The sequence below is a fragment of the Cyrtonyx montezumae genome, unplaced genomic scaffold (genome assembly GCF_038088225.1).
Source record: "Cyrtonyx montezumae isolate F1298 unplaced genomic scaffold, pur_monq_1.0 scaffold_37, whole genome shotgun sequence".
Classification (NCBI taxonomy): Eukaryota; Metazoa; Chordata; class Aves; order Galliformes; family Odontophoridae; genus Cyrtonyx; species Cyrtonyx montezumae.
In genome coordinates, this window is record NW_027072042.1 from 27,140 (window position 1) to 44,502 (window position 17,363).

General features: G+C 53.3%; 1 protein-coding gene across 1 annotated transcript; it reads right to left on the minus strand.

Annotated features, from left to right (window-relative positions):
* Positions 1-913: 913 nt before the first annotated feature.
* On the minus strand, positions 914-13,955 carry LOC136054436 (disintegrin and metalloproteinase domain-containing protein 9-like). Its single transcript, XM_065745704.1, has 19 exons — positions 13,785-13,955; positions 13,232-13,363; positions 12,997-13,061; positions 12,834-12,912; positions 12,630-12,706; positions 11,761-11,947; positions 10,301-10,441; positions 9,453-9,598; positions 8,996-9,071; positions 8,446-8,600; positions 7,681-7,849; positions 5,464-5,476; positions 5,243-5,348; positions 4,929-5,017; positions 4,108-4,247; positions 3,775-3,852; positions 2,883-3,003; positions 1,771-1,872; positions 914-933 (listed from the first exon to the last, which is right to left on the minus strand). Exons 1-19 carry the CDS (start codon positions 13,953-13,955, stop codon positions 914-916), a joined length of 2,067 nt encoding a protein of 688 aa, XP_065601776.1.
* Positions 13,956-17,363: the final 3,408 nt, after the last annotated feature.

Here is a 17,363-nt window from a genome sequence, read left to right on the forward strand (position 1 = left end):
CCAAATTTGTGTGTCCTCTCTTCCTAAATAAGACCCAAATCCCCACGTTTTTGTACTCTTCCCTCGTAAAAGGAGCCCAATTCTCACATTTCTGCATCTTCCCTTTGTAAATAAGACCCCAATTCCCACATTTGTGCGTTCCCTTCCTAAATAAGCCCCCAGTTCCCATTTAAATATTCCCGTCTCTCTTCACGACACCCAGATTCCCACGTTTGTGTGTCCTCTCTTCAGGAATAAGACCCAGATTCCCACATCTGTGTGTTGTCTCTTTATAAATAAGTCCCACAAACCACCTCTTCCCTTTTCTACATCCGCGCATTTATGGGCTCGGTGATCCCGGGGGTCCCTCCCATTTTGGGCTGTGCTGCTCTGAAGGAGCCCTTCTTCTGCTACACGAATGACATCTGCTTGTGCTCCAGATGGATTCCTGTTGGTTTGGGTAAATTACACCACCTATAAAATATCTTTAATGCCATCTGGTGTTATTCACTGGGTTAACCTTACCTCTCCAGAGCCCGGAGAGGCGGTGGTGGGCACTGATGTGGTCTCCCTGCGAGGAAAAAGTGATTGAGGGACGGACGCTCTCCCCGTGTCATCTTCTAGGGGTGAGAAGGCACGGAGAGCTTTGGGAAGAACTCCTTCCTCAAAATGAATGACATCTGAAGGATCCGAAAGGAGGAAAAGAAAATAGAGAGAAAGAGGAGTGCACGTGCTTCGCTGCGTGAGCCCACAAGAGAGTGTTTCCCATCATCAGAAATGGGAAGAAAAACCTGTTTATTCTGGCGGTGTCATTCACAGCGGAACACAAACACAGCGGATGGGACAGGCGTGGGAAGCGGGGCCGGATCCTGCTCAGCCCTCCTGGCTGCACCCAACCCCGGGCTCCTGCATCCTGCACAGCTCCCGAGGACTCCTACGCTCTGCCGGGCTCTCCTGAAAGACAAAATGTGCCGTGAGGGCCGTGTGCTTTATCACACCTAAAGGCGCAATGCTTCTGGGGCCGATCCATCCCCAGCTATGAGCTGGGACCCCTCCTGCTCCCCGGGCTGGGCACAGCAGGAAAACCCCACGGCCTGGGGCAGAGCTCGGACGTGGCCCTGCTGCGTGGCAGCCGCTGCCGTGTCTGACTTGGGTATTTTTGGGGGCCAGAAATGTTTTTCTTCCAACGTTCCGATTTCTGACCAGTACTGATGCTTTGTTTGGGCTTCGTGCAGCTGTGCTGCCGCGCTAACGTCGGCTCTGGGAGCAGTCAGCCCCAGTCTGCTCCTATTTATAGGAGCTCGGTATTTTAACATTAAACTGTCCTCTGGCCTCAATCGAAACAGGTTTCTGCACGGATCCTGCCAAGTGTTCGGATCCTTCGGGTGCGTCCTCGGCTCTCAGCTTGTGCTGGCAGAGCAGGAGGAGCAAGAACTGCTGGGAAAGGACGGCGATGGGAGGAGAGCACCGAGACGCCGTGTTTTCCCAACCCCCATTGGGAGTGTGGCTTTCAGTGGAGATGGGACACCGCTCACCTCTTCCAGAGGAGGAGGAGGAGTGGGACACTTTCTTCCTTCCCATCTTCAACATCGCCACCTATAAAATTAAGAGCTTGGTGTTGGAGAGAGGAGCAGGAGGAGGATGAGGGAACGCTTATCCTCCGCATGCTGCCCCCAAATCTTTCTTCTTCTCAACTCTCTGTCTCTCAGGGCCACATCCCCACAGTGCTGGGACACCCCCAGGGACGGTGAGATCCTGGGGTGGGGATTGCTGGTGCTGGAGCACGCCTACCTCCGGTACGCTCTGCAATATCAGCCCTCTTGTACAGCAGGACGCCCGAAATCAGGATGAGGACAAGCAGCATTCTGACAGCTTTTACCGCAGCTCCGTACACTTGGGAAGGAAAACAAAGAGCGTCAACGCTCTGTGAGCGCAGATGTGCTGGGAGGAATGGCAGCTCCCGGGGTGGAAGGACCAGGACACCTCCCTGACCACCGGGGTGGGAGCTCATGGTGCTCTCTTCTCTCTCAGAAGCCACGAGGTGGACAGCAAGGAGGGACTGCGCTGTAAGGAGGCTGGGGATGTCACGCATCCCAGGACACACACAGGCAAAGAAGCACCCTGAGGGTTCGATCCCTGCCGTGCCTCTGAGCCCTTGGCTGCTCCGTTTGCCCGGCCAAGCCATCGGCAGAAAGAGCTCAGAGCTCTTCACCGTCGCCAGCACCGGTGGGCAGAGAGGGGAAGAGCCTGAATGCTGCCCGTGCTCAGACACCGGCGGGCTGTGCAGCCCTGCTGAGTGACTGCGTGGCTTTGTGAGTCGTTCCACCTAATAGATCTGAAGGCAGAAGAGCATCTCTCAGGGGTACGTGCCCGGAAAATAGTTATGTCCTGTCCTCCCAGGATTGGAGCTCGGCTGGAGATGTCTATTAAGAGGAGAGGAAAATTCTCCTAAGGGGGTTCTGATGAGCTCAACAGACACTCCTCATCTGCTGCCTTAATGAACTGTGTGCTGGCGGCGTGGCCCTGGTGCTTAATGGAATTGATCTGCAGTTCCTGTGGGTGCTGTGGGAGAAGCCAGAGAGAGGGCAGGCAGGGCAAGCACCACTGCAGTGATGAAAGGGAGGCGAGATAGGAGGGGGGAAAAAAAGAGAATAAAATAGAGTTAGAATAGAAACAAAATAGTGGAGTAGAATGGGATAGGGTAGAGTAGAGTATAGAATAGCTGAGCTGGAAGGGGCCTACAAAGCTCAAGTGCAATGAAATCCAATGTGGCTAAACAGCAAAGGAAAAAGAGAGGGCCTGAAGCAAGGCTGGGATGATCTGAAAGCACAGGTGGAAAGCTACCGAGCTTGCTGAAGAGGAAAGGATGCTGAGGGGCAGCACGGTGGGCAGAGCGGTCGCACCGCGCTCCCCGCAGTACGAAGGAGGTGGGCTGCTGTCCACGCTGCCTCCAAACCCTTCAGCCCTGCAGTCCGGAGGGGCCCATCCGAAATCGCAGTGACAGTTCTTCTTGTTGTTGCAGACCTGAAAGAAAACGTCTTTATTTTACAGCATGAACAATGCAGCGATGGTGGGGCGGCCCCGTGTTTTCCCAGAGGATCAGCCTGCTGCCACTTCATCCCGCAGGACAGCGGAGCAAGGCAGCGTGGAATCCACGCCCTGAGGCAGATTTGTCACTCTCCTTTGGCCGCCGCTGTGGAAATGTGAGACCTCTGTTGTGTGCAGGAGGCACAGCTGCGTGAGCTGCGTGTTTTGCCGTGGGCTCCCCATCCATCCCCGCACCCTCTCGCTGTGATGATGGTCCTGCAGAGAGAGGCTGCAAACACAGCAGGCAGCGTTACTGCCTGAGACGTGGGTTGGATGTCAGACTGAAACGAGGGTTTGATGTCACACCGCATCGAGATGTACAAAATCTGTCGTCTCTGTGGCATCTGCGAAGAGAGCAGAGTTACGGAACTGGGCATGCATTCTTCAGAGGATCTCTCCGACTCGGGCTGATTTAGATTCAGGAGCTCTGACAGCTGCACTGAAGGATGAAGAGTCGCGATGTAGAAGTCACTTTTTGCAATGTTTGTGAGAACAAAGAAGAAAAATGGCAGAGGAAGGCAATGAACACGGCGACGGAGGGCTGCCGGCTGTCAGAGCGGGATCGGGGGGGGAAGGCATGCATGGAAACCAAAACAATCTTTGTGCTGCTGAGCCAGGAACCGTTCTGGACCTCTGCATTGCTTTGAAAGGCAAATTTACGTTTCACATATGCTACTCTTCAGAGGACAGTTTGAGTTTTCTACCTACCCCTCTGCCGTGGCATTGGTTCGCTGTACAGTCGCTGTCGAGGAAGGCTGCGCTGACACACGTCCTGTTGATGCATATCTGCAGGAAGAGGCAGATTCGCGTTGGTGACAAGGTGAAACAACAGGTGTTGGAAGAGAGCACTGATCGGTGAAGAAGGATAAAATCACAGAGTCAGTTCCTCTTTGTTCAAGGCTTTCCATCCCCTCTCCCTGAAGAAGCAATAGAGGAAGGGACAGGAGCAAAAAAAGGAAGTTCTCGTGTTCCTGGTTTGAGACAAACCGAGGCTGAAGAAACCCAGCTGAGGGTCACAGTGTGCACAGAAAGCAGTTCTACCTCAGGAGTCATTTGTTTGCTGCAGAAACCCAACAGCTGTGCCAGTCTGTACAGAGCACCCCACATCCCTGCTCTGCTCGCACCTTCCTCCGATACCCGCCCAAGGCCGGGGGGGATGGATGGGGTTTGGATGCACACCGCTCAACCACCCTGATCGTCATACACATGAGCTCAGTGAATAACGTGGAGCACCTTCGTATCTCCAGGAGGGACACAGATGTCTCCTCAGGGCAGGAGGAGAAACGTTTTCAGCTTTTGGCCTTGCAAATTGTTTTTGCAACGACTGGGTTTGGTGGGAGGGTCACGAGGCTGTGCACCACGGAATCACAGCACCACAGAACTGAAGGGGTTGGAAGGGATCTCCAGAAATCCTCGAGTCCAATCCCCTGCCACAGCAGCTCCCAGCCCAGGGTGCATGCAGGCGTTGCTTGGTGATCCACGCTGCTGCCTGGGATCGATGCCCGCCGGTGCTGCTGCCTCGGGACACAAAGGCACACAGTCCTAAGGGACTTTTCAAGAAGTTAGAGATCCTTCCACTTGTCTCTTTGCTTTTCGTGTGTTTTGCCCATTTTTCGTAAAGCATGAGAAATAATGATATTTATGCTGGGAGGAGTTAGGTATCATTCTTCTGAAGCTCATCTCTGTGGCCAGAGGTGGCAAGAGTGAAGCTCAAGTTCTGCTCGTGTCGTGCTTGGCGTGAAAACAGGAATGGTGAACTTTCGTTCTGCTTTGTCTCGATCCATTATCCTTATCAAATCCTACAGGACGGGGCTGGGGAGGAAAGCTCGGAGAGTGATATGCTCAAAGGCGGAGGACGGCACTCTGTGTGGCAATGTCCTTAACTAAAAGTGTCTTTCCAGATGTTCTGTCAGGATGTACCGACTGATGACGGCTGCGAATGGTGGCATCGCTGAAAGGAAATAGCACTAAAGGGCCAAAGAAAGCAACCCAGAAAGTGTTGAAGAACCACTTATCAAATGGAAAAGGAAAACCCAGCCCAGCTGGTTGATGCAGTGACCCCTTGGAGATGGAGACCTGGGAACCTACTGTGGCCAAATCCCGACAACAGAGCAGAGAGAGGGCCTGAGTGCCTCTGGTGACACACGCGGGGGTGACGCCCTGGGTCACCGCTCACCCCTGCTGGCACTTGGTGCAGTGCGTGCCGTTCCAGCCGCGGTTCCCGCAGCGGTCCCCTCGGACGTTCACGTCCCTGAAGCAGCTCAGCGGGGCACGGTGGGCAGCTGCAAAGTGAGAGAAAGGAGGAGGTGGCTGTGGTGAGGCGGCTCCTGGTGGGTTTTGTTGGCGCTCTGAATGACCTGCTGTGTTTTACGCATTCTTTTATTCTTGTTTTCCTACCGTAACCAAGTGGCTACGTGAGAGATTTGCTTCAAGAGAACAATCAGCGACCAGAAAACAGACAATGATCATTTGTCCAGAATAATCTGGAGCAGAAGATTGGAATAAAGGCTGCAAATCTCTCCAAAGCCTAATTTTTTTCCTTTTATTTATTTTTTTCATTAAAACAAATGTTCCACTGTATCCCAGATCTATCCTGAAACCGGAATCCCTACCGTTATGCTCAGTATTAACAGTCACGATCCTTGTCGCGCATCAGAAACGGCTCCCAGAGTTGGGGCTCAGCAAGGCAGAACTGTTTCCAACCCAGAGAACTCCCAGTTTTCTCAGGACAACTTCCTATTTGCCGGGTGTTGCCTACAGCATGACGAGCACTGCTGCCTTCACGTGCGAGGGCCACGGCTCCACAGACTGCAAACTTCTTACAGATGTGGTAGAGCATGGAGAAATGTGGTTTTATTTGCAGGAGGCTTGCGTGTGCTCATAATGAAACCGACAGCTCAAGTCCTGGTGGTCATTACTGCCGTCTCTGAGGAGGAAGCACGGAGTACATCTGCTCAGCCGCGGCCTTGGGACTTCTTGGGGAAGTTGGGCACTTCCTACGGAACTGCGATAGACTCAGAGAGAATGTGGGCACGATTCACACTTCAAGCTAGAACTGGGGGAAATGTCAGGGCACAAATTGAGAGTACTGCTGCTTCCATTTGTGGCCGTTTTCAGCACACCTTTATTTCTGGGTCTTCTCTACTGAGAAGTGCCATTCCCATGTCCCACTGAGATGCACCCAAACAGCACTGCAACTGCTAATGCCTGAGGAAACCACTTTGCTGCTGCCCTAACTACTGTAAGTGTATATTTTATACTGTCTTTTAGATATGTGTGGTCTCACCTGCATCGATGTGTAGCTACTTCTAGAAAATCATGGAGCATTTCAAAAGCATTCTGTAATAATTCCTTCTTATCCTTCTCTCCCCAACTGCTGCACAGCCCCGGGGCGCTCAGCCTGTGCCCACCAGGAGCTGCTCCTCCAACTCCGCACTCTCACTGGGCTCTCCCCAGCAGTTTCCAGTCTGCCTGGAGCTGGGGAGCTCAGCACTGGGTGCAGTGCTCCAGCTGTGCCCCACCCTCCAGGGCAGAGCAGAGGGGAGGAGCACCTCCCCCCCTTGCTTTCCCTGCTCTGTGCACCTCAGAGTTCCACCGGCCTTGGCCACCAGGACACACTGCTGCCTCATGGTCAACCGTTGGCCAACCAAGTCTACATTGGCCTACTTGGCCACCAGGACACACTGCTGCCTCATGGTCAACCGTTGGCCAACCAAGTCTACATTGGCCTACTTGGCCACCAGGACACACTGCTGCCTCATGGTCAACCTTTGGCCCAACTATTGGCCAACTAGGACACCACGGTCCTTCTTGTGCTACGGTTTCTTGCCAGGACACCTTCTCCAGCATAAGGAACATATAATTAAAGGAATTACGGGGAGGAGAAGCCTGCTCTTTTCTGCTGCTCTTCAAGCACGTGGTTGTGTGGAGCTCTGTGGCACAGGGAAGGACGCCTCGTGTTGTCACTTCTGAAACAGTTCCCATTTTTCTCTCGAGATGAACACTTCCACCTCATCTCTGCTCATCAGCCGACCTGCCTGCTCTGCAGGGCTGCTCTATGAATTGGTTCATTGATGTTTCCAGGGCGCTTGGAAACCCCTCTGAGCCGAACGGGAGAACTTATTCTCCCTTTCTGTCACTTTTCCCTTCTTTTGTCCTTTCCTTCCTTCCCTTTTTCAACTATTCCAGCCGTAATCCACCTTAAAATTTGCAGTCCCCCAAATCCTTCATGATGCCAGAGCTGATGGTGGGACTCCATTATCTTAACGGCCTTTTCCACCCTCAGTGGTTCTGCGATTCTATGACTCTGGACTTTGTACCATCAACAAAAAGAATGGCTTGAATGTTTCAGGTGCCTGGAACGTAGAGGTAGCTGCTTTTAGCTCTCCTTACACAGCAATAGTGTTTTACCTTAAGGAGAGGATTCAGAAACAGATGTGGTTTATCACACAGGTAAACAAACCCCAGGAAGAGGCACTTCTTCCATCGACTTTAGCATAAACACAGTAGAAAAAAAGAGAACAGAAACAGAAAAGCTCTTGTTTCAAAGCAAGGAGACAGCGAGTGGTAATAATCTGCCTGTACACAGAGCAGCTGAGATACGTGATTGCTCACCTCGTCGTTGCCACAGTCACATCCTTCTCCTCTTTCCAGGACACGGTTGCCACAGAGTTTGAAAAGAGATGGTTTTAAAGATGGTATGTTGGGCAGGCAAGGTTTGTTTTTGCTTATTACTTCCTCGTAATATTCCTTCAGAGAGCAGTTACTGACTGCCAGGCAAGATCTGCAATTAAAGAAATAATTATCTACATGTAACCATACCACATATATATGTAATCAAAGAAATTGCTTTTCCAGTAGATAATGGTCCTGAAATGCAGTGCCCCGACTTGCTGAGGACATCACCCTGACACAGGCAGAAGCAGGGCTGCTCATAGCCCCTTCTGAAATGGGTTTTGGGAAGTTTTGGTTGATCAGTGGGATGGTTTTTCTTCATTATGGCCCTGTAACAAGAGGAGGGGTGGAAGGAGACCCTCCTGCCGCGTGCAAGGCGACTTTCTGGAAGATGTTGTACAAAGGGCCATGGTTTGCTGGGGTTATATTGGTGGTGGGTGGATGGTTGCACTGCACTGTGTTGGAGATGTTTTCCAACCTGGCTGAGTCTATGACTCTGTGATGTATTTCCGAAGGAAATAGTGACTGATGGAAGCCAGGAAGAGGAGTCTGCTGTGGCTGTGTGTCTCGGGGAGAGCTGGGATCTCCTGTCTCCAGCAGCCACGCGTCCCTCCAGAACCGCAGCAGCTGCTCGGAGGTGGGCAGCAGAAGGAGAGCACCCAACTCCCACCCAAAGCGATGGAGGGGGACCCAGGCTTCACTCACCCCGGGGGCGATCCCATGATGCACCCTCTGTGGGGGCAGTTGCAGTCACAGGATCTGTGCTGAAGTTGTGTCCCGTCGTCGTGGTTGAAGCCCAAGCCGTGGCCGATCATGTGCGCCAGGGTCATCACATCTTGGACAGCATCTTGGCCAGAGAACTGCAGGAGAAAGATCACAAGTCCGTGCCTCCTTGAGCAGGAGCTGTGGGTGTGGAGATGCTCAGAGCCAGACTTCCAGCACTGTGAAATTTGTGCCAGCTGGGAACTCTTCTCCAATGAGCAGAGGGGTACTGGCAAAGGATGCCCTGGGGGTGGTGGGGCCACCGTCCCTGGAGGTGTGATACTGAGGGACTGAGGACCATGGAGATGTGGAATTGAGGGACTGAGGACCACGGATAAGTGGCAGTGAGGGGCACGGTTTAGCAGTACTGATGGATTGGGGTTGGGAATCTCGGAGATCTTTTCCAACCTGGATGATTCAGTGTTTCTGTGAGTTTGTAAGCACTATATAGGAGTATGGGGGGAACATTTTGATCTGTGAGGTCTTCCCTCACCGGGACGATGCCGACAGAGTTGGGCTGGCACACCATCCCCTTCCAGGTAAAGCCCCACTCCTCGTAGTGCTCCCCACTGCAGCAGAGAGGTTTGAGCATTAGAGAAATGCACTGTAAAGCAAGCGAAGTGATTAAACAGCTTGCAGCCGGAGCCCTAACTCTCTCATCCAAAGATGTAATTCAAATATTGGGTTGTGAACCACCTGAGAATGGGGTGGTGAGTCTAAAAATGAATGCCCTGTCTACCTACGGGATTATAATAATTCAGTTACAGACAACTGTATTGAGGTCGGAGGTAAAATGTACACTGTGTGTGTACACCTGTGGGAAACCATAGAAGAGGACAAGGAAAAGGAGGGGCGATGTAATGAGAACCTCCGTGTGCCAATTCACGCGTGTGCTGGTTAATAACACGGGCTAAGCTGGAAAATCCTCCCTCGTAAAATCCCACCAGGACAGGAGGCGAGCTGCAGCATCCTTCTGGCACCAGCTGCTGAACGAGATCAGGGTCCGGGCCGGGCTCCGCGTGGCCAACACCTGATCCTTTGTGGTCCACATCTCCACGGCGCTGGGGACGATCCGCAGCCCCATGGGCTTGTAGACCTGCGTGGGGTGGTGTGTTGAGGGGAACCTTGGGGAAAGGGCCTCAAGTTGCACCAGGGGACGGTGAGGGTGGTGTGTTTGGAAGAAGTCCACCGTGGACAGGGACGCTGAGCGTTGGCGTGGGCTGCTCAGGGAGGTGGGGGCACCCCCAGCCCTGGAGGTGTTTGGGACGTGGCACCGAGGGACGTGGTTTGGTGATGGGACTCAGTAGGTCATCGTGATGGTGGGGCTGGGGGATCTGGGAGGTGCTGGCCATCCTCGAGAGCTCTTCGTGTCCCAACCTCTCAGGAGCTGACCCAGGAGCCGAGCTCTAGAGCCAAGTGCTGGTGGCTGAGCGCTCTGTTTGTTTCCCTGTGTCATGGTAATGCGGTACGGCTTCCTGCCCGGCTGAGAGTGACTAAGCTTGTGGCTGCCGCCCCAGTGCCCCATCAATGTTCTTTGCAAAGCTTCAAAGCAAGATAATGAAGAGAGAGGGAGAACATAATGAGCTACCAGGAAGCATTTAGCACCGATAATGCGTATTCCATCAAGCAGCTTCAAGGGGATCATTTCAGAATTAGTTCTCAATTGGCTTCGCTCACACTTGAAGCAATTTTTTAGCCGTGGAATTGGGTTTCACATCATTCAGGAGCACACTGCTGCCTGGCAGTGTTTGCAGACATGGCAGCCATCCCCTCCCCTGGCTCCTGCCTTGGCACCGACCGCGTTCAGGATGTTGCTGATGGAAACGAAGAGGGGCAGCATCAGGGTCTTGTTGTGTCTGTTGGCTTTGAACTGGAAGGGGACAAGGGACGTGTTACGGCCTCGGGGTGCCACCAGCAAGCCCCACAGGTCCCCTAGCTGCTTCCCAGCTGTGCAGATGTGCAAAGATGCATTAAAGGCAGTGGGAAGGGGCTCAGACCTGGATCAGAAAGCAACCACATGGGAAGGATGTGGTGCATTGGCACGGGCTGCCCAGGGAGGTGTGGGTCACCGCCCCTGGGGGGGTTCCAGGGCACTGGGGATGTGGCACAGAGGGACGTGGTGGGATCAGGACCAGGTCTGTCCCTGAGCCCATCGCAGTGGGCAGGCCCCGATGCTTGTTTCAAAACCGTTTCTTCTCCCTCAGCCTCTGATGACAGCTGCAGGCTGCCTAAAGAAGTGCTCGCATTTGCTGCACAACCACGTCCTCCTCTGAAGACACACGGGCACTGGCATGCCCAAATTGCAGAGGAAGTGCCCCCAGTGTAACACAACGGCCATAGCAAAGCACCACGGCAGCGGTGTGGTGCTCAGCATTGGGCTCCCGCATTTTTGCACACCCGAAGCGATTGGTGTAATTTTACACGTTGCAAAAGCCATCCCGCCCAACCCTCAGCCCTGAAAAGCAGCAGTGTCCCCACCTCTGCAAAGTGTCACTGCACCACGGGGATGTGTGAACCCCAGGACGGCGCCTTTGGGTTCCAAGCTTTGCTTTTTGGGGGTGCACTGTGCTTGTAGGTGTGCCAGAGCACTGCGGTGTGGTCTGCAGAGCTCGAGTGCAATCACAACACTGCTCCAGGGGAAAGCGTTTCGTTGTGATTATAACCTACCCCCTCTCTCTCTCTCTCTCAGGTCCTCAGTAAACTCAGCAAAGTCATAGCGATTTATAAAGCTATATTTCCTCCCAGGGAGCTGATAAGTCATCCTTTCATCTGAATGCTGCGAGCTGTGATCAGAAAGCAGCAGCTCCGGGCTGAGCATCACTCCTGATTTCTTGCCCCGAGTGCAATCACAGCGTGCTGGCACTGGGCAGACTGGGGCTGTCAGCAGTCCCCGCTCCCGGGTCCAGGAGTGACACCGTGTCTCAGCTCTCCCGACACCAGGGACAGCGATGACAAATGTTCTGAGTGGCCCCAGAAGCACCGAGAAAGCAAATAACCGCTTTCTGTTCTCCTGCAAAAAGAGCGCAGTGTCCCATATGGAAAGAAGGGGAACAAAGGGGTGTGCCCCCAGGAGCACCGCTGTTTCTGAGCAGCAGAGAGGTGGCAGACGCATCTGTGCCCACAGAGCTCTTCCCACGTCATTGGAGCAAACCAAGGCAGCACCGCACAGGAGCGCTCCCTGATGCTCCTAAAACCCCACGCTTCACCTAACCCACGTGCACCGAACACCCGTGTGACGCCGACCCAAGCAGACCGTACCCCCACGAGGAGGGTTTCCCAGCTCCCGTTGGTGCGGTCTCCGTCCTGGGTTGGGCGCTCGTGGGGCAGCGGGCGCGGTGGGACCGAGCGCTCCGCCGGCGCTGTCCGACAGATGAGGTGCTGGAAAGTGGAGGAGCTCTGCTCCGGCTCCACCTCGTAGAGCAGCTCCCCGAGCTGCAGAACTCCTCTGGGTGCTCACACAGAGAGAGAGATGGGCAGGTTGGCTTCTGAAATCGGTTCGCGAGGGCACGAAGAAGCCAAGTGGTGGTGGGTGGGCGGGGTGGGTAAGCCATCCATCAAACAGAAAACCCAACAGCCCATTCTCTGTATGTTCGGGAAGGAAGGAATGAGAGAAATGTCTTTTTAAGCACTGACAGGAGGTGGGGGTCGGGCTCTGCCCCAGGTGATAGCAATAGGGTGAGAGGTGATGGGCTCGTGTTGCTTCAGGGGGGTCAGGGTGGATATTAGGGCGCATTTCTTCTCCAAAGAGTGGCAGTGCAGCGGCACAGCTGCCCACTGTAGGGGGTCACCGTCCCTGGGGGTGTTCAGAACCGTGGGGACGTGGCACTGAGGGACGTCATAGAACCGCAGGGTATCCCGAGTTGGACCCATGAGGGTCACTGAGCCCAATTCCCAAATATTAAATGAAAGGTGAGAATGCAATGGAAGCTCTGTGCTGCACCTGTCCTACGGAGGGTCCATCTTTAGGCTGCTTCTCCCCACACAAACGTGGGGCAGCACTGTGGTGTGGCTAAGTAGGATCCTTCTGCGGATACATTTACATCCTACAAGTCCAGCATTGCTCAGTGCACGGCCCCACCCGATCCCGTGCTGAAATCCAGGATGCGTTGCTCAGTGCACGGCCCTACCTTATCCCGCTGCAGGTGCTGAGGGCCACGGTGGAGCCAGGAGAGCCTTCCACGAAGCCCTCGTAGAAGCAGTCATCCTGCAAAGGTACAACCCAGCCCAGAAATGCATCCAACGTGAGAATCACAATGTGGAGTCTTTGGATTGCAATGAATTTTTTGGGGTGAGGGTGGCTATATTTATGGGGTTCCTCCGTTTTCCCACACCTGGATGTAGGGGAACTTGGTGATCAGCTCTCCCCTGGCACCGTACGTGTGAACCGGGAGGTCGTTGGCTACCAGATTCCTGTAAAGCAAAGCAGACATTCGGGCTGACCCCATCGGGGACACGCTTGGAGGTGGTGGAGGAGGAACCAGAGCTGAGCCATACTTTGCCCGCGTCAGATGGACGACGTGGTAGCTTCCCTCTGCCCACAGTAAATAGTCCACGGCGCCCTGAAACACCCAGAGCATCGTGTGATGGCGTGTTGGGAAGTTACTTCTCAACCACCTCCCCTTGTGGAAACCCCACCTGGAGGTTGGTTTGGAGCTGCCCCTCTCCCATGGGTTGGGGGCATCCTGGCTCTAAAAACCCCTTCCCAGTGTCATTCCCCAAAGCTGCTGACCTGCGTGGCAGCCCCGTGCCTCAGCTCCCGCTGCCTCGGCACCGTCACTTCGGAGTAGATGACTCTCGATGCTCCACTGAAGCCTCGAAGAGGTTCTGCGTTGGGGACTGGGGTGGGAAGTTTCTCATGGCCCTACAACTCCTGCATGTCCTACAGTTCCTCATGGCCCTACAGTTCCTGCACGTCCTACAGCTCCTTACAGCTCTATAGCCCCTCAAGGCCCTAGAGTCCCTCATATCCTATAGCCCCACATGGCCCTACATCCCCTCATGGCCTTGCAGCCCCTCATGACCTTACAGCCACCCGTGCCCCTTCAGGCTTTTGTAGCCCTACACTCCCTCATGGCCCTACATCTCTTGCATATCCTACAGCTGCTCATGGCCCTGCAGCTCCTCATGGGGAGGAACCATGCAAAAACTCAGAGGACACCGTGGGGTGACGGGGAGAGGGCCCTGGTGGTGGTGGTGAAGGTGGGTGCCACACAAACCTGTGTGTGTGGGCTGGGAAGGATCTGGGGTTCATTTTCCAAACCTGATGGCTCAGAAATGCTTACCTGCGTCTGCAGGCGCGATGCTTCACGCTCCTGTAATCTCTCACGCTCGATGTAATTCCTACTTATTTTGGGTTTTTTTGTCTTGTTTTGTTTGGTATAGAGCTCAGAGAAAGGCTCGGAGCAGAAAATGCATGATGTGAATAGCACGTCTTGTAGAAAACACAACTGCATGGCCCTCTGGATACTATTACAACGCAGAGAACAAACAATATTAGCTGGAAGTGGTTTCTAGCTGTTAGGCAAAATGATCATATTGTCAAGGGTGATGAATGGGGGAAGCGGAGAAGGCTTCAGCATCCTATCTGTGCAGTTATTTTCCATAATGCTCTTCTGGATGCTTGCCTCTCTCCCCTGCCCGCCCTGACTTTTCTCTGGAGTCCACGCGGTGCTCGGGTGGCTGCCAGGGGTGCTCGGAGCCAGCAGGGGAGGAAGAAGCTTGCCAGCCCGGATGAGGTGAGGATTCCCTCTGGGCTGAGCATCCCCACAGCGCTGGGCTCTGCAGAATGACTTAGGGGGAGCAGAGCAACCTTGTAGATACCCCATGGGAAGCGTTGGTGCGTTGGGCAACGGTAATCTCTGTATGCAATGATGGAGCAGCCAATAGAGGGTGATTATATCACGGTGTGGTGTTATTTTTTTCCATGATCGTCCTTAGAAAAACGTTAAAACGCAAAGAGGGTCGGGAGAAGAATATTGGCACAGTCTGCACAGGGAGCGCCCACCCATGGAGGGGCTCCAGAACCACGGAGGTGTGGCACTTGGGGACGTGGTCACTGCTCGTGGTGGGATGGGCTGGGGTTGGACTCGGGGATCTGAGAGGTCTTTTCCAACCTTCACCATCCTGTGGTTCTACGAAGAATTGTAGGAGTGGTTGAAGATCTGCAGAATGAGTATGTAATGCAGGGAGCTCCCGTGAGCAAACGTTTAATGACATCGATCGTCTCGTATTGGAGTCCACGTGGGAAACAGGGATTTGGTGCTGGACACCCCCGAGAAAAGGGAAACACGATCTTATGACTGGAAATGGGGGATGACAAAGAGGAAGTCAAGCCTAGGTTCTTAGCAGTGGGAGTAACAACAGAAAGGTCAACCAGTCAGGTGCTGTGAAGGGTCTACTGGGCAGCCTGGTCTGGTCCCAGGTCCAGGGGTCGGTGTCCCTGCTTGGGGCAGTGGGGTTGGAACTTGATGCCCCTTCCAACCCAAGCCACGAGTCTGTGATTCTGCCCAGAGGCAATGCAGGTGCACCTCGGGAGGAAAGACTTGTTCTGTGGGAAAGAAGGCCTCTCCAGCCTTGCGTGGACCCTCTGGACAACGGGTTGAGCCAGCGGTCTTGAGTTATCATAGAATCATAGAGTCACGAGGTTGGAAAGGATCTATGAGATCATCCAGTCCAACCGTCCACCCACTGCCGTTGCTATCACAAGCTGCTAAACCGTATCTCATAGCTCAAAGTCCCAGTGGAAGCATGAGCTCAATAAAGCTGAACCGGAGTGGTGCCACATTTCTCCCCGCTCCTACGTTATTTAGTGCATCGGAGGTTTAGTTGCTGGGTGATAGAAACCAAAGGAGGAAAGTATAAATATTGCATGCAAGTGCACTGAAATCTCGACAGAAGTGGGCTGCAGTGCATGAACAGTGCGTGGAAAACGTGCTGGGGCAAATCTCAGAGCTGAGCACTTTGCAGCACGCAGCTCAGCCCTCCTCACCTCCAGCCTGCGATTAAGGGGATTTGAATGATGGGATGGTGATGGTAACCCCATCTGCAGGGTCTTCTGGGGTCCCTATCTGGTTTGTGGGGAAAAGGGATTTGTTGGGGACACAGCTCCTCTGCCCCATTCAGAGAATCATAGGATATCCCGTGTTGGATGGGACCCATAAGGACCATTGAGCCCAGCTCCTCGTGCAGTGGGTGATGATCTCTGCTATGGAAATGCTCGATTTACTCGGGGAAAAAAATCAACATTTCAAGGACTTTGCCGTAAAACAGGACAGCATCGGGCTCCCTTTTGCTGGGATACGTCCAGCTTTGCTACCCAAAGCCATCCTCCTCGCTGCTCTTCATCCCTTTGTTAGCTCTGGTCGTCTCCTTGCCGCTCATCGCAATCCTCACGTCAGCAGGAGGGGATTTCTGGTGATGTTGCTGAAATCCAGACAAAAACACTGAATTTCTCTCAACTTCCAGGTTGGTTCATGGGACATTAAGACAAAGCGATTTTCAAAGCTTTATTTTTTGTCTGATCCAGGTCAGCACGGCGTCTTATACTGCAGCAAGGAATGTTTTGGAGATCGGAGAAGTTCAAAGACGTTGCAAAAATTCAGCTTGGATCAAGAATTCAACCCTTATACGTGACAGCCTTCATCCTTTACGTTTCTGCTTTACATAACGTAGCTCCACACTGACGTAATTCACATCAACTCGCAATGCTTTCTGGATTTCCCAAGGAAGATAAGAAGCTGTGCGCCACAATTTTCCTTTTATTTCTCATCTCCATCGTCGTCTTTTAGGATTTCTGAGTTGGAAGAGCTTCACAGCATCACAGAACTGTGGGGGTTGGAAGGGACCTCCAGAGATCATGGAGTCCAACCCTCTGCCAAAGCAGCTCCAGCCCAGGGTGCACAGGTAGGCAGTGTGGCCATTTCCCCTCGTCCTATCAGCACACACTGTGAGCAGAGTCCGGCCTCGTCCCTTTGCCTCCCGCTGCTCAGATATTGACAGCCGTGGATCAGATCCCCTCTGAGTCTCCTTTTCTCAAGGCTGAACAGCCCCAGCTCTCTCAGTCTTTCCTCATAAGGGAGGTGTTCAGGCCCTGTGTCAGCTCTGTGCCCTCACTGCACTCTTTGCAGCAGATCCCTGTGTGCTTTGTATTGAGGAGCCCAGAAGTGGACACAGTGCTCCAGGTGAGGCCTCACCAGGGCAGAGCAGAGGGGGAGGATCCCCTCCCTCGACCTGCTGGCCACGCTCTTCTGAATGCAGCCCAGACTTCTTTTCCTCTCCATGTAAAAACTTCCTTGGTGGCTCCTAAGGATTCAACACACAATAGGGAACGCTGCTTTGCCCAAACCCTACGCAATACGCTTTATTTCTGCAGCAAAATCAAACAACATTTTGGGAACATCCCGTTGCTCCGTCGCCTTCGTGGGCACGACGACCCCTTGGAATACATCCATTCTCCGATGGCAGGAAAATCAAAACTGACAAAAAAACCAAACAAACAACTCTTGTTTTCATTAGTTCTGTACTAAGAAGAGGAGAAGCGAAGGTTAATGTGGTTTCTGTGCCTTTTCTTGGTTTCTTTATCCCAATTTAAGAGGACAGAAACCAAGCTCTCCTGGAAACGCGTCGTGCTTTACCTCAAGGAGCTGAGAGTGATGGCCGGTCTCCTGCAATTTCCTCACGTTATTAAATCTCTCGTAATTTTCAGACCATTGTACCTTTCACCCAGAAACCCATCTCCACGTCCATACCGAGGAGATCCATTCAATACTGCAAATAAATAGATTTCCTGCTCCGCTGAGACTTAAATACAACTGATATTTGCATCCCCCCTTCCCCCCCAGCCTGATTCTCCTCTGCCCATT

Excerpts from the sequence above, each read along its gene's own strand:
- LOC136054436 (XM_065745704.1), bottom strand. The coding sequence starts at position 13,955 with ATGCAGTTGTGTTTTCTACAAGACGTGCTATTCACATCATGCATTTTC. Across the intron at positions 13,364-13,784 it reads CATCGCGCCTGCAGACGCAG|GGCCATGAGAAACTTCCCAC; the intron begins GTAAGCATTTCT and ends CAGGAGTTGTAG. Across the intron at positions 8,601-8,995 it reads ACTCTGTCGGCATCGTCCCG|TTCTCTGGCCAAGATGCTGT; the intron begins GTGAGGGAAGAC and ends TTTCTCCTGCAG.